Source organism: Sapajus apella, unplaced genomic scaffold (assembly GCF_009761245.1).
Source record: "Sapajus apella isolate SASKATOON/1434 unplaced genomic scaffold, GSC_monkey_1.0 scaffold197, whole genome shotgun sequence".
In the NCBI taxonomy this organism is placed as follows: Eukaryota; Metazoa; Chordata; class Mammalia; order Primates; family Cebidae; genus Sapajus; species Sapajus apella.
In genome coordinates, this window is record NW_022437137.1 from 273,757 (window position 1) to 293,392 (window position 19,636).

General features: G+C 37.9%; 1 protein-coding gene across 35 annotated transcripts in view; it reads left to right on the top strand.

Moving 5' to 3' along the window:
• RBFOX2 (RNA binding fox-1 homolog 2) overlaps nucleotides 1-19,636 on the top strand; it is a 290,327-nt gene that overhangs the window by 188,718 nt on the left and 81,973 nt on the right. For 2 of the 35 annotated variants that reach the window (XM_032269690.1, XM_032269701.1), the window contains exon 1: nucleotides 2,082-3,877. The exons of 27 other annotated variants lie outside the window; for them this stretch is intronic. In XM_032269690.1, coding sequence (XP_032125581.1) covers nucleotides 3,851-3,877 — 27 coding nt within the window. In that variant the 5' untranslated portion in view covers nucleotides 2,082-3,850. Of the gene's footprint in view, nucleotides 1-2,081; nucleotides 3,878-5,838; nucleotides 5,911-18,798; nucleotides 19,444-19,636 lie in introns of those variants that run through there. 6 more of the 35 variants (XM_032269702.1, XM_032269691.1, XM_032269700.1 and 3 more) reach the window with 5 other exon arrangements.

Here is a 19,636-nt window from a genome sequence, read left to right on the forward strand (position 1 = left end):
TTGGTGTGCAGTAAAAAGAGATCTGAGGATGACACCTTGCAAGTAACAACAATTGAGAGGCTGGTAGATGAGGGAAGAGTAAGATGGGGAAGGGGGTTAACAGGGAAAGAGAAAAGTCAAGAAAAACTATATCATTTTAAGGTAAGAGTGAGAGTTTTCCAAAGAAGGGAATGCCGAATACCACAGATAAAGAATACATAAAATGTCCTTTGAATTTGGCCATCATTTGGAGGCCTTTGGTGACTTCAGTCAGGTAAATTTCTTTTCTTTTTTTTATGAGACAGAGTCTCGCTCTGTCACCCAGGCTGGAGTGCAGTGGCATGATCTCGGTTCACTGCAACCTCTGCCTCCCAGGTTCAAGCGATTCTCCTGCCTCAGCCTCCCAAGTAGCTGGGATTTCAGGCGTCCACTGTCACACCCAGCTAATTTTTGTATTTTTAATAGAGATGGGATTTCACTATGTTAGCCAGACTGGTCTCGAACTCCTGACCACCTCAGCCTCCCAAAGTGCTGGGATTACAGGCATGAGCCACCATGCGCAGCCAAGGTAAATTTCAATTGAACAGTATGGAGGAAAGGAAGCTGGGATTCTGGAGATTAGATGAAACATTGAGGAAACAATCAAAGAATTGAGACTACAAGGAGAAGTGCCTCTTTCCTTCATTTGTTTATTTAATAAATATTTTTTGAGCACTTACCATGTCCCAGGTACTGTGCCGGAGGCTGGGGATTGGTCCATGTAGATAGGCAGGCCCTCCTTCATTAGCTGACATCTCACTGTGCCCACCCTGTTTCAAAGCTTTCCAGTTTCTGCCTGTTCCTCTCCTCCTAAACACATATACAGGAAATGTCCTAAAATGATTTTCTCCTTGGTACATTACCAGGCACATTCAGCCACCAGGGGACTCCAGTTTTGCTGGGTCAGACCCCAGCTGCTCAGTTGCTCTTCTCTCTCTCAGACACCAGGGAGCAAATTGTCCTCTATAATGCCAGGGACACACTTCAGAATATCATTGTGCCAGTCAGACCTCACTATGAGCCTGTTATTCAGTGAGTTTATAAAAATCATTGTAACATTTTTTTTTAGCTTGTACCAATTATTTCTTGTAATAAATTTTTAAGCCTATTTGCATTGTAAAATACTGGTTCTAAATATAGAAAAGTAGCATGAATCCCTGGCCTGAGGAAACATAGTCTTAGACTTTTTGCATAAGGGAACTCCTCATTTGCCCTTTTCTTTAAAAACAAAATATAACAAAACAAAAAAAACACCTTGGGGCCTTGTCTCTTTCCAAGATGTATAGAGGCTGCAGTCATACCTAAGCGTCAAGATAGCTGCTGCTTTTCTAAGGATAGGTTATGGGGTGGTGGTGGTCTGTCTTCTTTGTGCCCCTGGCTTTTTGTTGAGAACAGTGTAATGAACGAGGGGATTCAGAGATTGATATATAGTGATTCTGAGGTTTATTTCAATTAATATAGAACTGAAAACACAGTTATGCCATTAATATTGATTTAGATTTTTTCCAAAAATACACTGGGTTGCTGTTGCTTCTAGTGAAACTCACCTGCCCATTTTCTACTTACTCACTTTAAGAAAATTTGACTGCTTTTTATCTCCTTCTGATTGGCTTTTCAGTTACAAATTCAGAGTACTATATATTCTGTCTTCTAAAAAGTGTTAAATAAGAACAGGCCTAGTACTGATTTATATTACTTTACTCAGCGTTGTTCCTTATATTTGTATATCTCATTCTTTTTTAAATTATGATTATGAATTATACAAGTATACAGATATCTGTAAAATGTACGTAAGAGAGCCTGACATACTATGTTACATCAGTTTCTCCAGGTTCCACAGATAGTCTTGTAGTTCCTGTGTTCTTTTCAGCATTGTTAAAATGATTATTAATTTAGGGTGGTGTAATGATGTTGTATTGGCAGTGTCCCAGCCAAGAGTGTTATATAACACTTTTTTTTTTTTTTAAATTTAAAAAATTTAAAAATTTATTTCGCAGTAGAGACAGGGTTTCAACCATGTTACCCTGGCTGGTCTCGAACTTCTGGGCTCAAGAAATCTTCCTGCCTTAACCTCCAAAAATGCTAGGATTATAGGTGTGAGACACCATGCCTGGCCAATACAGAGCATTTTTAAAAGCCTGGTTCTGCATGTTGCCAAACAATTTTTATGGAGACAGCAACAAACTATGTATTCTCAGTATGATTTGCTGTTTTGAATTTTGACTTCTATAGATGTTTGTTTTTTAAATGGAGAGCTTGTGATGTTAGCTGTGGGCCTGTAAAAAATAAAAATAGATAAAAATGGGAAACTTAATTTTGGAATTAATCTTTTTAACCTTTGGGTAGCCTTTTAGAGGTTATAGCCTAAAAATATATAGCATAACTAAAATATCTGATAAATCCTTTAGAATGGGATCCTATTTATTAGAATGCTTTAAAAAATTAGAGAATCTTAATTTTATGATACAACTGATAAAAATAATAAACTCATCATTTACATAAATTGTTTTATTTGAATGTTTACTATAAAATAGGGAAATTATGAAATTTATATTCAGAGGTTAAAGATCTTTTCAAGATCACTAGTAAAGGGCAGAATTAGACCAACCTCTGTACTGAACCACATCTTTGATGCAGTTTTTAATTATATAATTTTAATAAGAGAACTTTAAAGAAACTCTTATTGTCAGTATTCTCCTAAACCTGTATTTACAGCACTCCACAACAATTACTATTTACAATAATGACACAAATTTCCAGGGCACATATAAGAAAGGATTTATATTTTTCAATAAAGGCTGAATGAAACATAGAAGGCTAGGAAAACAAAGAGTGAATTTTCAGTTCACCAAAATTTTTATTGAAGCTGGAAGCCTTAAGCAAATTTGTATGCACCTTTGTGTATATCTTAAGTTTCTTAAGCAGTCATATTTGTAGACACGTTTTTCAGAGTCTCCAGGTTTTTTTTTTTACAGTAGGAAAAAAACCCACTTAAATTACCTCTCATTACGTCTCCCCTCTCTTATGGTCCTTTGCTCTCACAATGCTGATTTGGTCTTCCAGGACAAGCAAGTTCTTGCATATTCCTTTTCCTTGAAAAACCTTCCAGTTAGTGGTCATCTAACAGCTTTTCACTTCTTCACATCTTTCTTGTTAAATTCACTGCATCTATAAATTGTACATCAGTACAAATGTTTTATTAATATTAAAAATAATTTTGTTTCATTTCTCATTTATTAGACTTTCATGGCTGGAATCTCTTAAATCTGTATTAACTATAGTAAGCTGCTATGAATGCTTCTAGTGCTGTATAATTAATTCCATCATCGCATCCTTAAAATATGCCAGCACGTGGCGCTTGCCCCTCCCTCTCTCTCCCTCTTTCTCCCTTCTCACACACACACACACACGCACACGCACACGTACACGCACACACGCGTGCGCACAGCACACACCAAACTGCCATTCTCCAGCAGGCCTGCTTCTGGAGTTGGGAGATGTCAGCCTGCTGGGAGGGAGTGGGGGGAGGAGGAAGAGGTGGGGCTCTACTCTGATTAATTACCTTAGGCATTCAGGGGTGGGGCTTCCTTCAGCCATCTGCCTGAGATATGGGAGGGAGCTGGAGAAAGAAGGAGGGGGAGAGACTGGCAGAGAGGAAGAGAAAAGAAAGGAAGAAACATTAGAAAGAAAAAGGAAGGAAAACGGTATAAAGGGAGATCAATTACCCACCCTTAAATAGCTAGATTGGGGGGGAGGGGGGTGGAAAAGAAAGCTGTGGAGGTGTGCCCCTGCACGGCTGCTTTGAAGCGTTTATCATCTATTCGTTTGGTTTATGGAGAAAAAGAAAATGGTAACTCAGGTAAGATTTTTGCTTCCTCGGTATGTCTCTTCTCTTCTCTGGGATCTAAATGAAGGTTTGAGGGTGGAGTATAGTAAGAAGAGTTTTAATTATTATTATCTTCTTAGAGCAGCCCAGATTTATTGTTATCAGCTGAAAAGTCTGTGTCTGTGGAGTCCGTTTATGTGTGTGTTATATATCCATATCCTTCTTTCTTCCCCCTCCCTCAGCTCCATAGCAGATTCCTGTTTCCTGTACTGTGCAGCTGTAGCTCAGGAAAGACCCTGTGGGGATTTGTCTACCTCTTTGTCTTGGTTCTGAGAAAAAGGGAGGGAGAGAAAGACTGCAGAGGTAGGAAGAGATTCTTGTAGACTGCCAAAAAGAGGGGAGCGGGATTCCTTTTAAGAATTGCAGAAGAATTTGTGTTATAGGGAAATCTGATTCCTTATTCACTTTGGTTTCTCAGGATTGGCTATGGAATTGTAGTTTTGCTGTTACTCTAAACTCCTTATTAAAAATGAAGGTTAGGAAAGAATGTTTCATTTTCACGGCTTTGTTACCGTCAAAGAAGATTTTCAGTGGGAGCATCCAGGTGTAACAGAGGCAGGTAGAGCCCTCCTTGACAGGAGAACAAATCCGAAGGGTACAAATCACAGTCACACAAGCTTTAAAATACATTTGAAGGAGAGGGAGTAGGAAATGGAAGATATCTCTCCTCCCTCTCTCCCCTTTCATTCTTCTGTCCTCTTCTCTCTCTTCCACTCACTCTCTCCCCCAAGCCCCCTCCAAAGCCCTTTTCTCTCTCCTCCTCCTTTTCCCCTCTTTCTCCCTGCCTCTCTTTGGTTATGCCAGGCAATATCTAATCTGCATTTTAGCAAGTCATTCCTGACAAATGGAAAGGTGAATGCTCTACCACAGTTCTCCCTGGCAAGGCAATTTTTCTTGTTAGCATCCGTCTGTATGCCCCATTACCCTTTTTCCTTTATGTATAGGTTGAGAGGAAATGATGAGGCTCCGCTTTATCAATGACAAATCATTTACGCTGTAGAATATTCAAGTTCTTTAGTCTCAGACTTAAGATCAGTTTCACTCCAGGTTTCTATGCTCTGTGGGGAAATTTCATCACTGGACAGTGCTTTCCTTTTAAGGAGGTTGCCCTTTTCTGTATTCTCTTCCTCTCCCAGTCACCACCAGGAGGGCGAGAGAGCCAGCTAGCTATCAGGATAGAGGCATCATTTTAGGGGCTGGAATCCTGTTTAGTTATATAATGCCCTGCAGTGCTGTTTGGAAGGAGGGAAACCTGTAGGGAGATTTTCCCATTGTGACCCAGAGGAAAGGGAAGTTTCAAATATATCTTTTCAAAGTAATTTTTCACCAAATCTAAGTTTAGAATTTTTCAAAAACTCCTTCTCCTTTTGTAAAAGTGGAGAAGCTTTTGATATATTTATCTTCCTTGTCTTATTCCCTCATCATCAATCTAATTACTTCTTTTGAAATATTGCTTTATTTAAAAAAATTTATGTAAAAGAGAAATCATATTTCTGGGTTCTCTTTGTTGCCTGAGAGATGATACTTGCTTAACCTTGTAGCCCTCATTCAATTTTTATTAACTGGAACTATTAGAGGATAACAGCTCTCTTCTTAGCAATTACTGAAGGCTTTTCAGTGACTTGACTTTTCATTATATATGTTTTTTAACCAGTGAAAGAATTATCTAAAATGGAAATTTTTATAATGAGTTTTCTGTTGCCTCTTGGAACATTTCCCCTTAATTTCTAGAGGAGCTGGTAAGTGTGGTGTGTGTGAGCATTAAGTTAGAGTGCACATGCTTATGCACACTTAATATTGTGGTTGTAATAATTAGTATTTAAGGAAACTATAATTTTAGGAATGAAGTAGAAGAAATAAATGGAAACAGAAAGATTCTGGGGTGCCTAATAATTCTAATAATAAAATCACCATGTTTTATCAGAATATGCTAAATATTGAAGAAAATTTATGAGTTTTTGCCCATCCTGTAATTATACAACTGGAAAGGATAGCATATCAAATACGTGGATTTTCAGTATTCCAGCCTATTTGTTTTGTTGAGTCTGCTTTCTGTGTTATTGTAATGTACATAGTTGTTAGTAATCTAGGGAGAAAAATCCAAGGAAATAACCAGCTGGGCCACATCTTTTCATTTGTCCTGTGGTTGTGTTGTGCCGTGCATGCGTGCGTGTGTGTTTGGGTGTGTGTTTTTGAGCCAGACATCCAATCCTAACAATTGAAAATGACCTGTCACATAAGCTTTCTCAATATAGAATGTCTATACTGGTTAGGACTGGTTTATCAAAGTTAAATGGTTTATTATAATATAATAGGGATGTGTGGGTATGTTTTCACTGTTTTGCTACCTAGGTTCTTTGCATCTTCAGATCATACAATTTCTGTAGTTCCCAGTTTCTATCTCCCAGTTGTTGGAAAAGGGATTTCAGTGGATGACTTTTTCATCATACAGTATTAGATCCTTGTCAGTATCTGCACAGTATATGTGCTTTATTATTACATATGCTCTAGTTTTATAGGGACTGTTTTTATTTTAATTGGTAAACTGTTCTGTCGTTTATAGTAAGTAATCAGTGCTCTGCTAAGAAGCAAATGGCAATTTAATCACAAAATTTTAATAAAGCAGGCAGACATGCTTATGTGATACTTAAAAAATTAATTTTATGGGCTGTTCGTGTATATGTTCTTGGAGTATTTCACTGAGATCTCTTATTTTTAAGTATATAGGCCAAATCATTGCATCTCACATTTATGAAAATAGCAATGTGGAATATGAAGGAAAGATAAATCATTCTTGTACTATGTGTAAAATACGAAAAATAAAATTGCAAATGACTTCAACACTAATTAGTAAAGAATAAATGTTTAGCCAAACTCAAACTCAGTTATACTATCTGTTGTTGAAAGGGAAAGTGTACTAGGCAGAGAGGAAAAGATTTTACAATGTGGATGTGAAAGAAAATTTTTGTGCTCTACTATGTATAGACTGCCAGTTTCCATGGAACACAAAGCCCTCCCTTTCTTGGACAGCTCAGTGCTTTGCTGGCATTTTCTTCAAAATCTGTTTTCCATCAGGACCAAGAGGAGGGAAGGTGTTAGGAATAAGGGAGGTTGGAAAGGGGGTTGCTGTTCCTTTAAATAGTGCAGTGAGTCCATGTGGCAGCAGGCCGCTCCAGAGTGTATTCTTTTGTAATGAATCACCAGTTCCATTGTCTGCTATCTCCCCTCTTTGTAGCTGGAAGGCTGAAGTCTTTCACCTGAGCTGCTGCTGCCAGTTGCTCTTCTGTTCCTGGGTGGTTGGGAGAAGAGAAGAGGGAGGGTATTTTATGCTTTAATTAAAGACAGATAAGAGAGCAGGTATGTTTTGCTTTGTTTCGTTTTCTCTTTTCCTCTGTGTTTGTCTGGTTTTTAAAAGGAATTGGAGTAGGGGATCTATTCTGTGATTTTGCTAAGCATATCCCATTTTCTCTGAATTCTGAAAGTCCTCATATCATTTAGTCTCCATTTTGTGGCATTGCTTTAAAGTGATTCCATTTGGTTGCCTGCCAGTCATGCTCCCTTGCCACTCGAACCTCATCCCACCCTTCATCCACGGAGCTGCAGCCACACTGTTTGTTTTGGCACACTTTCCACTTTCTATGGGCTTGCAGGATTTGGGGGAGTTGGAGGATAGGCGGGGATTGTGGACTGGAAACTAGATTTATGTTCCTTTAAAATGGAAAAAAAAAAAAGCTCACTTTTTCCAGAGATTTGGTTTCCTTCTGAATTCTTCTACATTGCCCCATATCTTCAGTTATAACCATTTCCTTGCCGAGGCCAAGATTGTCTCTTGAAAAATATTGCTTTTCTAAAAATTACTTAGCTTTCTTGAAAAGATACCTAGAATTTAATAAATGAAGCTATGATGAAATCCCAGCAATCTTGAGTCACTAAATTGTTTTTTTCCATCTTAGTCAACCCCCAATCACACACATTGTTTTTCTTTCTTTTTTTGCCCCTTTCCTCTATTTTTTTCCTTTATCTTTCTCCTTAATTTTGCAATTGAATCCAGGTAAGCTTAATATTTGACAACCTACTACTGAAATTTGTATTGCTACAGAAGACATCTTCACATTAAAAGGCAATGACATTCTTCATTCCTCTCAGTGATAAGGCATAAGCTCAAATTCCCGGTTTTGTTCTTCCAATTTTCTGTTCTCCCTTGAGACATTCCAAACTCTCATCTACACAGATTGCCATATGCAAACAATTTTATCTCTCTCAAATTTGAACTTTTTATCAGGTAATTCCATACTTAGGGGTTGTTTCTTGGACATCTCTTTATGATAGATTGTTTCTGTTTCTGGGAGTCAGTCATACTAGATGATACAGCCCCCTTTACCCACCTTGGTCTTCTTCAGGTATACCATTCCCTCTCTGGGATCTGACATTATTGGTATCCCACATGTTCCCTTCTGAAGTCATAATTCCTCACTGTTTTTTTCCCAATATTTACAAACCACTATCAAATCTTTTTTAAACATTTCCTCCCAACACTGTACATGAAGTCTGCCAGACACAAGTAGAATGCTCCCCTGCAGCAAATACTTTGCTCTTTTGATTGTAGCACCTTTATTAGTGGACTCTAGTGTTCAGTCTCATCTAGGCAGTCAGAAGTGCTGCGTTCTGCCATCATGATTTATTGTGTCTATTTCCCAGAGTCTGAAATGTTTCTCTATTATTATTAGATTAAATTCAGGAAACTAATTCATTAGAGGTCATTGTGCCAGAGTGAATCATTTGAAATGCAAGTCTGATTTTGTCATTACTGTGCTTATACCTTACAGTTGCTCCCCTTCAGTCTCTAAATAAAATCGTTTGGCCTTACAAAGGTCTCTAAGACCCTGCATGATGAGGAACCTGGCTGTCTCTCCAGCCTCATCTCCTGCCATCCTTTTCTTTCTGTATTTCTTTCCAGTGACACGGGCCTCTTTGCTGTTCTCAACACACCTGATACCCTCCTACTCAGGACCTTCTGCTTTTCTCCCTGCCCAAAATGCTCTTCCTGCTGGTACCCATATGGCTTGTTCTACTCTTGAATATTACTTCTCAAGGGAAACCTCTTCCCTAACTTTCCTATCTAAACCAGCACTCCCTTATCACTCCTACCTTCATTCTGCTTTTTCTTTACTTGTCAGTGATTTTAGTTCTTATCATTGATTTTTATATGTTTGTTTGTTGTCTGTCTCCTCCTCTGACCCCAAACATAAGCTCCCTGAGATCAGGAACTATGTCAGCAGTCTGTTATATTCCCAGTGTGTAGAACAGTGCCTGGCACATAGTCATCATAAAAATAGCTAATCTTTATATATTCTTATGATATATTAATATCAGATACTGATACTCTTCTAAGCACTTTACCCTCATTAACTCATTGAATCCTCTCAGCAACCCTTTATTATCTCCATTGTACAAAAGATGAAACTAGGCATATGATGGTTAAGTAAATTGCCTAAGTTCAGACAGCTACTAAGAGATGTTACGGGGAATCATATCCAGACAGACTGGCTTAGAAATTGATATTCTTACTCTAATGCCCCTTGTAGGTATTGGGTATTCAGTAAATATTTTTTGCATGTGTGAATAAATTAATTTAGTTGAGACACTGATTCATTTCTGAAATTCCCATCTCTGACCTAAGACTTTGATAAAACACTTGGGGTAATGGGATTCATTGTTAAATAAAATGACTTCATTATTATGATATATAATAAAATATACATTATTTTATGATTAAAATATTAATATTATTTAATAATATAAATAATGGCAGAGTACATATTGTGCATTAAGCACTGTCTTAAGTGCTTTACATATATTAGGGCATTTATTCTACTCAGCAGCCTTAGGTACTTACTCAGCAGTACTATTAATGTTCATGTTGTAGAATTAGGAAACCTAAGGAGTTTGGCTTCAGCATTTCTGTTCTTAACCACCACTAATAATGACCATTATTAAAATAAGTTTTTATTTTTGCATACCTACTTTGTACCAGTCAATTTTACATACGTATCACATTTACAAACATAATTATTCATATTATGTATCACTTGTCATTCATCTTTGAGGTAGGTGAGGTTTTTTCCATTTTTTGCATGAGACTTTGAGATTCTGGAGGTCAGGCAACCTGGTGACTCTGGAAACAGACAAGATAGGTTTCAAACTGGAGATCTGTTTAGTGCCAAATTCACGTGCTCTTCCATGATACTGTGAGCCTCATAGATAAATAGCTCCATTGTTGGCCATTGAAAAGTAGAAAAGTTTTCTTTATGAGCTGAAATCTGTTTTCATTATTGTCTTCTCACTCCTCCTCACTTTCTCATCTGGAGTTACATTGAGTGGTTTCATGTCTTCTACATAAAAACCAAATATCTGAAGATACTACTGAATGTTTCCTTTAATCTACTGTTGCCTTTGCTTATTTTTCCTACTTCCTTGAATTATTCCTCATACATATGAACACATACGGTTTCCAGAGTGATTACTGACTGTCCTGGACTAATTGCATTAATTTTTATGACTAATGTATTATTTATGTCTAATTACTAAGTAAAAATATCAATTATGATTACTTTTTAAGTTTTATTGATACATAATTATACATATTTATGGGGTACATATGATATTTTGATACATGCCTGCAATGTGTAATGATCAAATTGGTAATTAGAATACCCATCACCTCAAATATTTGTCATTTCTTTGTATAGAGAGAACATTTCAGATCTCCCCTTCGAGCTATTTTGAAATATCCAATGAATTATTGTTAACTACAGTTACCCTACTGTGCTGTTGAATATTAGAACTTCTTTTGTGTTGTTGTTGAGCCTGAGTCTCACTGTTGCCCAGGCTGGAATGCAGTGGTGTGATCCTAGCTCCCATCTCAGCTTAGTGCAACCTGCGCCTACTAGGTTCAAGCAATTATCCTGTCTCAGCCTCCCAAGCAACTGGGACTACAGGTACGTGCACCACCACACCCGGCTAATTTTTGTAATTTTAGTAAAGATGGGGTTTCATTGTGGTGGCTAATGCCTGTAATCCCAGCACACTGGGAGGCCGAGGCAGGCAGATCACTTGAGGTCAGGTGTTCGAAAGCAGCCTGGCCAACATGGTGAAACCCCATCTCTACTAAAAATACAGAAATTAGCTGGGCACGGTGGTGCGCACGCCTGTAGTCCCAGCTATTCAGGAGGCTGAGGCAAGAGAATTGCTCGAACCCGGGAGGTGGAGGTTGCGGTTAGCTGAGATTGTGCCACTGCACTCCTGCCTGGTGACAGAACAAGACTCCGTCTAAAAAAAAAAAACAAACCATATTTCTTCTGTGTTTTTCTACCCATTAACCAACCTGTCTTCATCTCCTTCCTCCTTCCCAGCATTCAGTAAACATCATTCTACAGTTATGAGTATTAAGTATCATATCTTCTAAGTTTTGTTTTATGATAACATGTTTGGCTTTAGTCGGTTTCTTTGTTGTTGTTGTTTTTCACATAGGGTCTCATTGTGTTGCCCACGCTGGAGTGCAGTGGCACGGTCTTGGCTCACTGCCACCTCCACCTCCTGGGTTCAAGTGATTCTCCTGCCCCAGCCTCCCAAGTAACTGGGGCTACAGATGTGTGCCACCACACCCAGCTAATTTTTGGAATTTTTGTAGAAATGGGGTTTCACCATGTTGGCCACACTGATCTCGAACTCCTGACCTCAGGTGACCCCCCTACCTCGGCCTCCCAAAGTGCTGGGATTACAGGTGTGAGCCATCATGCCCAGCTGGCTTTAATCAGTTTTTATAGTTCATTAAATGTAGTGTTGCTGGCAATTTATAACTTCAAAAATGAAGGGATATTACCTTGAACTCCTAAACAGAATAAATAGAATATTTTTTTCTCTCCTCTGTAAAGCATGCTGTCAGCTGATTGGCAAGAATCTACCAGTCTTTTAATCTCTGACTCTTGCCCTGATCACTCAAAGGTTACTGTCATTCAGTAGTGGAAGTCAGTAATTATTTTATGAAATTATAAATGAATGCTTTTATGTCCACAAATGATACAACTATATTCTTTTTACTAATGCTAATTATGATTTCTTGTAAGAAGTTTTGAAGAGACAAACTGGGACTTAAGTGAAGGAGATTGGGTTTTGAAAAGACTCTTAACTTAGAGAAAAGACCCACAAACTTTTTCTGTAAAGGGCCAAATAGTAAACAATTTTGGCTTTGTAAGCCGTGTTGTTTCTATCACAACTACCCAGCTTTGCTGAGGAAGCATTGAAGAAGCTATAGACAATAAGTAAACGAATGGTTGGTTGTAGCTGTGTTCCAGTAAAACTATTTATGGACACAGAAATTTAAATTCCATGTAATGTTTATGTGTCACAAAATGTGATTCTAACTGTTTAAAAATGTAAAACCGTGCTTAGCTTGCAGGTTATACAAAAGTAGCTGGAGGGCTGGCTTTGAACCATGAGCTATAGTTTGCTGATCCTGTTCTTAGAGGGATACAGGACCTCACAATTGCATTTATAGCATAGGTAAGGTTTTCCCATATAGTTGCATGACAGAAACAAAGTTTTGAGTGGTTCTGGCAGGTCATCTTGAATCTCTGTTATAATAGAATGAATCCCCTGATTTGCTCTCTCATTTCCCCAGCCCCAGAAAATATGAAGGTTTTTCTCTTTCCTTTACTTCCTTTCTCCCTCCATATCCCCTATTTTATACCTTCTTGCTTTTTATATATATTTTCATATTTTTAAAAAATATATTTTGCATGTAGTTATATGCTGTATAACAACATTTGGGTCAACGACAGAGTGCATACACAGCAGTGGTCCCATAAGATTATAATACTGTATTTTTACTATCCATTTGCTATATCTAGATACACAAATACTTAGGTTTGTGTTATGTTTGCCTACAGTATTAAGTATAATCACATGCTGTATAAGTTTGTAATCTAGGAGCAATAGGCTATTCCATATATTCTAGGTGTATAGTAGGCAATACCATCTAAATTTGTGTAAGTACACTGTGTGATGTTCACACAAAGACAAGCTTGCCTAAGGACACATTTCTCAGAGCATATTCCTGTCATCAAGTGACACATGACTATTATTTATTACTTTGGGCCAGAATGCATTTTTTCCCACATTTAAATCTTTAAATTTGTCTTTAAAGATTCAGCTTAGACTTCACCTACTTGAGAAATTTTCCTGTCTCACAGAGTTGTCCCTCTGTACTTCATAAGCATTCTATATGCATTGTTCTTTTAGCTTATACTGTACTGTAATTGTGAGTATATTTCTGTTTTTTTCCATCTGACTGTAATTCTTTCAGGATTGGAACTATATTACCAATGTTTATTAACATAACTGGTTCAGTGTTAGCATCCAGCAAATATTTCTTGAGTTAATTCATGATTTTTAACTTGTTAATTCATTGATAGTGTTCTCTTTTGAAATGTGGAATGGGAGAGTTAAAATGGGTAGTCACTTATAACCTAATGCTTATTATTTAAATCAGTTAATACTTAACACACATGTAGTTTGAGAAATAGATGCTTTACATGGCTAGAAGATTGGGAGGACTTTGGAATAAACAGCTATTTGAGGGACACAGGAAACTCTTGTATTATAGATGATCTAGCGGAAGCGGAAGCCTGTGTGTATCTAAAAGATAGCATGACAGTAAATGGCATAGGAGCTCTAGCATCCTGGGAAGTCAGGAAAGAAGGAAGAAGGGCACGACTCCTGCAAATATGGAAAGGGCATGAAAGAGAAATGAAAGGTGACAATGAAATCTTAGGGATTGGCAACCCGTGGCAAGTATACCAAATGTGGTATATTGAGTGTAGTCGTCTTCCTCTCTCCTTTGCCTTCCACTCAAGATGGCCAAGAGTTAGATTCTTTACGTACTACTTTTGAAAACTTGTCAACGCAGATATATAACACAACCTAATCAACCATTCTATGTCATTTTCAAGGCTCACTGTTCTTTTTTCAAGTCTTTTTTTCTTACCCTCTCTGTTTCCTTTTGGACAATTTCTGTGTGGTAACATCAAGTGTACTTACTTTTTTTTTTTTTTCCCTTTAACATCTAATTTGTCATTAATTCAATCCAGTGAGTGTGTTTTTTTCAGTCTTAGATTATAGTTTTCATCTCTAGAATTTTTATAGGGGTCTTTTTCACACCTCTCATGTCTCTTCAGGCATGTTCATTTTTTTTTCTTTTTGTATCTTGAACATATGGAACACAGATATTTTAATGTCTTTTTCTGCTAATCCTAACATATATATTAGTTCTGGATGAGTTGTGATTGATTTATTTTTCTCAGAATTATGTGTTGTCTTTTTCCTGCTTCTTTGCCTGCCTGGTAATTTTTGATTGGATGCCAGACATTGTGAATTTTATCTTGTTGGATGCTGGATAATTTTTTATTTCTGTGAATATTCCTGAGCTTATCTAGGGCACAACTAAGTTCCTTAGAAAAAGTTTGATCCTGGCTAGGTGCAGTGGCTCACGCCTGTAATCCCAGCACTTTGGGAGACCAAGGCGGACGGATCACAAGATCAAGAGTTCAAGACCAACCTGGCTAACATGGTGAAACCCCGTCTCTACTAAAAATACACACACACACACACACACACACACACACACACACACACGCCAGGCGTGTGCACACATGCACACACACGCCAGGCGTGGTGGCATATCCCTGTAATCCCAGCTACTCAGGAGGCTGAGGCAGGAGAATTCTTGAAACCTGCAGGTAGAGGTTATAGTAAGCCATGACCACGCCACTGCACTGCACTCCAGCCTGGGCGACAGAGCAAGACTCCATCTCAGAAAAAAGAAAAAGTTTGATCCTTTCAGTTCTTGTTTTTAAAGCTTTGTTAGAGAGGACTAGAGCTGTGTTTAGTCTGTGGTTACATTTCCTGACTACTGAGGCGAGGCTCTTTTTAAGACTCTAACCGATGCTCCTTGAATCATTAGGTCTTCCACTCTGGCTGTTAAGAACAGGCTTATTCTTGGCAGCGTGTGAGCTCCTAGCATTGTTCCCTGTGTTTCTTTCAGGTGGTTCATTCCCCAGCCTCTGAAAGTTTAACACACCGATGTGGCAGTCTCATCACTCAACTGAGCACTTGAGTACTTTAGAGCTCTCTTTCCCTCTGTAACTTTCTCCAGTACAATGGTTCAATGTTAGCATCCAGCAAATATTTCTTGAGTTAGTTAATGATTTTTAACTTGCTAATTCATTGATATTATCCTCTTGTGAAATGTAGAATGGGAGAGTTAAATTGTATAGTCACTTACAACCTAATGCTTATTAATGTCCCATGTGTTGTCTTGGCTTCTCCAGACTTCCAGGTCTGTCTTCTCAATTCATGGAACCCACCAGGCTCTGCCTGGGTCCCTCCTTCTCTGATACAGCCTGGAAACTTTATCCATGTGATAAGTTGGGGCAGTTGTAAAGCTCAGCTTGCTTGTTTCATGTCTCAGGAGTCTCCTTCCTTCCTTGCCTAGTAGACAATGTCTTGAGTGCTGTTGTTTCATTTATTTATTTATTTATTTTAGTAGTTTGAGGCAGAAAGATAAATCTGTTTTTGTTGTTGTTGTTTTTGAGACAGAGTCTAGCTCTGTCAGCTAGGCTGGAGTGCAGTGGTGCAGTCTTGGCTTACTGCAGCCTCCGTCTCCCAGGCTTAAACAATTCTCCTGCCTCAGCCTCCCAAGTAGCTGGGATTACAGGCATGTGCCACTATGACCGGCTAATTTTTGTATTTTTAGCAGAGATGGGATTTCACCATGTTGATCGGGCTGGTCTTGGATTCCTGACCTCAGGTGAGCCACCTGCCTCGGCCTCCCAAAGTGCTGGGATTACAGGTGTGAGCCACCATGCCCAGCCCAAGTATGTTCTTCATTTATGATTGAAAATCAGTTGAACAGTTCATTTCAAGGAGTGTTAGGGAAGAATGCATAAGATGTGTAAGTAATTATGATAAAGGTGGAATATGGTAAATTACATGAAAATGATGTCAGTAAAGTGTTGTTGGAAGCTAATGCGAGGAAAGAATTTGAGAAGTTTGGCAGAAATGGAAGGGGTGAGAAGAATGGCTATGGCATTGTTTTGTGTGTATTTGTATGTGAGTTATACAGACATCTGAAACTACAATCAAATTCTTTACTATTGAGTGACGTTTAGTGATAGGATAGTTTCAGAGAGTCTAGGACTGATATAAGTAATGGTTTTAAAAAAAGACTTTCAGTCATTGTTGAAATATCATTATTATTTAAAATGATAACTGCATTATCTACAGATTTCAATGAGAATGCGTTATGGAACCAAAGAAGTAGATGGCACTGTTTAGAGCTTTCTTAACTTCGGTTAAAATGGTCACTTGACTGTTTGCTAACATAACATAGAGCAACTGTGACCAAAAGCTTACTAAGTAAGGTAATCCCCCTATCCATGGTCTGCCTTTTCATGGTTTTGATTACCCGTGATCAACCATAGTCTGAAAATATGAAGGTACAGTATTTTCAGAGAGAGTGAGAAAGAGACCACATTCATATAACTTTTATTACAGTATATTATAATTGTTCTTTGTTACTATTAGTATTGTTATTAATCTCTTACTGTGCCTGATTTATAAGTTAAACTTTCTCATAGTTATGTATGTATAGGAAAAAAACATTACATGAGGGTTCAGTGCTATTTGCAGTATTAGGAATTTACTGAGAATCTTGGAGCGTATGCCCTGTGGGTAAAGGAGGCTACTGTATATGCTTTAAAGTTTTCTCTCCTGAGGAACCAGGGGGCATTTTTGAAAAACAGGAAATGTAGGGCTGGGAGGTTTGTTTAATTTTACTTAGCCTATGTTTTATGTAAAATCTTTAGTAAGACAAATGTGATTTTCCTCTCATATTTGTATTGATGTGACTGTGCATATGAAAAAGAACATGGAGAACTTCAAGATTATAACTCAGCTGTTAGCATTTATATTTTAGATTATGTATTCTTTCTAAATTTTCTTATTCTTTCACAATAATAGTGGTAATTATTATGTCTCTTTTTTTATCCAAAAGCAAAAATTTTTTTATATATGATCTTAATTTTTTTTTAGGCGGAGTCTTGCTCTGTTGCCCAGGCTGGAGTGCAATGGTGAGATCTTGGCTCACTGCAACTTCTGCCTCCCAGGTTCAGGTGGTTCTTCTGCCTCAGCCTCCCTAGTAGCTGGGATTACAGGTGGCCGCCACCATATTCAGCTAATTTTTGTATTTTTAGTAGAGACAGGGTTTCATCATGTTGGATAGGCTGGTCTTGAACTCCTGACCTCAGATGATCTCCCCACCTCGGCCTCCCAAAGTGCTAGGATCACAGGTGTGAGCCACTGTGCCCGGCCAATGTAGGTTAATTCTTACAGGTACTCTGTTAGGTAATGATCCATATTTTCATTTTGCAGATGAAAAACTGGAGGCCTTGAGATGTTATGTGGCTTATTCAAGGTCACACAAATAGTACATTCATTGCAGAGCCTAAATTTTAACCCATGTTTATCTTTCTAAAACTTATGCTATTTCTGGCCCCACCCCCTTTTGATGACAGGTATTACATTAAGTATAATGTAAAGAATACAGACCTTACTATATAACTTTTTCTGTTTTTTTTTTTTTTTTTTACTTAGTCAAAATTTATTTCAAATCCTGAACACATTCAGTTAACTTTTTCTTTACGTAAACTCTACCTTCCCCCACCAAATCTCTGTAACCCACCTTTGGCCAAACCCTTGAGAAATGTCTACTAATTGTCTTGGAGTTTTAGGTTCCTCTAGGGTAAGTACAGAATTAATTTGGCTATTTGATGTGCTTTGACTTCCTGAAATTTTATCTTATTAATAGCATAGAGGTTTTACAGTTTAATTGCTTAGGATTTCATACCGAGAACATATGTGCACGGTAAGAGAGAAACTAATGGCTCTTTAAAGTAGCTGTTAGCTCTTCTGGTCAGGGGAACAGTTAAACTACTTAATGACAGTTTGTTGACTGACTCTAATACTGAAGAAAACACTTAGTTACACATGGTAATATAAGTAACCTACCCCCTAGTTATACATGGTAATATAAGTAACCTTCCCTCCTGTCTTACCTCCCTCCCTTAAGGACTCTTTATCATAGAATTATAGATTCTTAGAGCTAGATTGAATTTTATCTTACAAATTAGAATACAAATTCAGAGAGGGAGTTGTCCGAGGTCATATAGAAGGTGATGGCAGAACTGGAGCTAGAACACACTTGTCCATAGTTTGTCTGGGGCTCCAACATCCTTTAAGAAGTTAAGACTTTTAACAAAAGGTGTTCAGTCAGCAGCTTAAAATACCAGGTCTTTATGCTCCTCAATCCCGAAAGGAAAAATCTTAAAATGAGTAAAAAGTTAGTTGAATATCTTAGGCAGCTGTTCTTTGCTGGAAAATAATAATAATAATTATTATTATTATTATTATCATTATTTGAGACAGTCTCACTCTGTTGCCCAGACTGGATTGCAGTGGCATGATCCCAGCTCATTGCAACCTCTACCTCCTGGGTTCAAACAGATCTCCTGTCTCAGCCTTCTGAGTAGCTGGGACTACAGACACATGCCACCATGCGTGGCTAATTTTTGTATTTTTAATAGAGGCGGGGTTTCGCCACATTGGTCAGGCTGGTCTCAAACTCCTGATCTCAGGTGATCCACCCTATTCAGTCTCTTAAAATGCTGGGATTCAGCCCATCCCGTGTCAGCCCTTTACCCTCACACTTTTCTACAGTCCAGCTCAATAAAGTGCACGTGCTCCTGAAAAAAAAAAAAAAAAAAAATGCTGGGATTACAGGCATGAGCCACTGCCTCTAGCCTGGAAAATTATTCTTGAATGAAGCTGGATAGGGTAGTTGATTTAATTGATAATGATAAAATAATAATAATGAAGTTTCAGGTGAGGAAGATTATAAGAGAGGAAATAGATATGTCCATTATTGTTTTTTTAAGTATGCTTGAAGATTATTTGTTTGTTTAGCATTGACTTCACTTTCATAGGAAATGTCGAGTGAAAACTATGAACATTTTCATTACTAAACAACTATTAAAGTATAGATGGCTTCTTTTTGGTCCTTTTAGTAGCTGGTTTCAGGCATCCCTATTTCTGTCTTCTGAGGCCACCTTTCTTGAGATAGGTTTCCCTGTTTAGTAATAGCAGTCTTTATAATAGCATTTTTGATGACTTCTTCTGACATAGGACTCCAGTTTCTTCTCTAGGCTTGCCTCATTGTGATGAAGGATTCAGTGTTGCAGTCATTGGTTTACATTTCATTGCCATTCCTGACTGAATGATCAGAGTCCATGACATGCCTTATTGATCCATTTGCTAGAGATCAGTGAGGTAACGAGAATTATTTTCTACTTTAGACCACATTCTGATCTTGACCACCGTTGCATTCATGAAGAAGGAGGGAGGTGGAAAATTAGGCATCCTAACTGGTAAATACCTGATTTTTTTCCTTTTGTTTCTGAGAATAGTTAGACCCTTGGAAATCTTTTCTGTTTGTAGGGATTTAGAATAATGTTTAGCACATAGTGCTAGGTATGTTTGTAGATGGCACTAGGACTGTGACTTATAGCACATACTTCTTTTTCTTTTCTTTCTTTCTTTTTTTTTTTTTTTTTTTTTTTT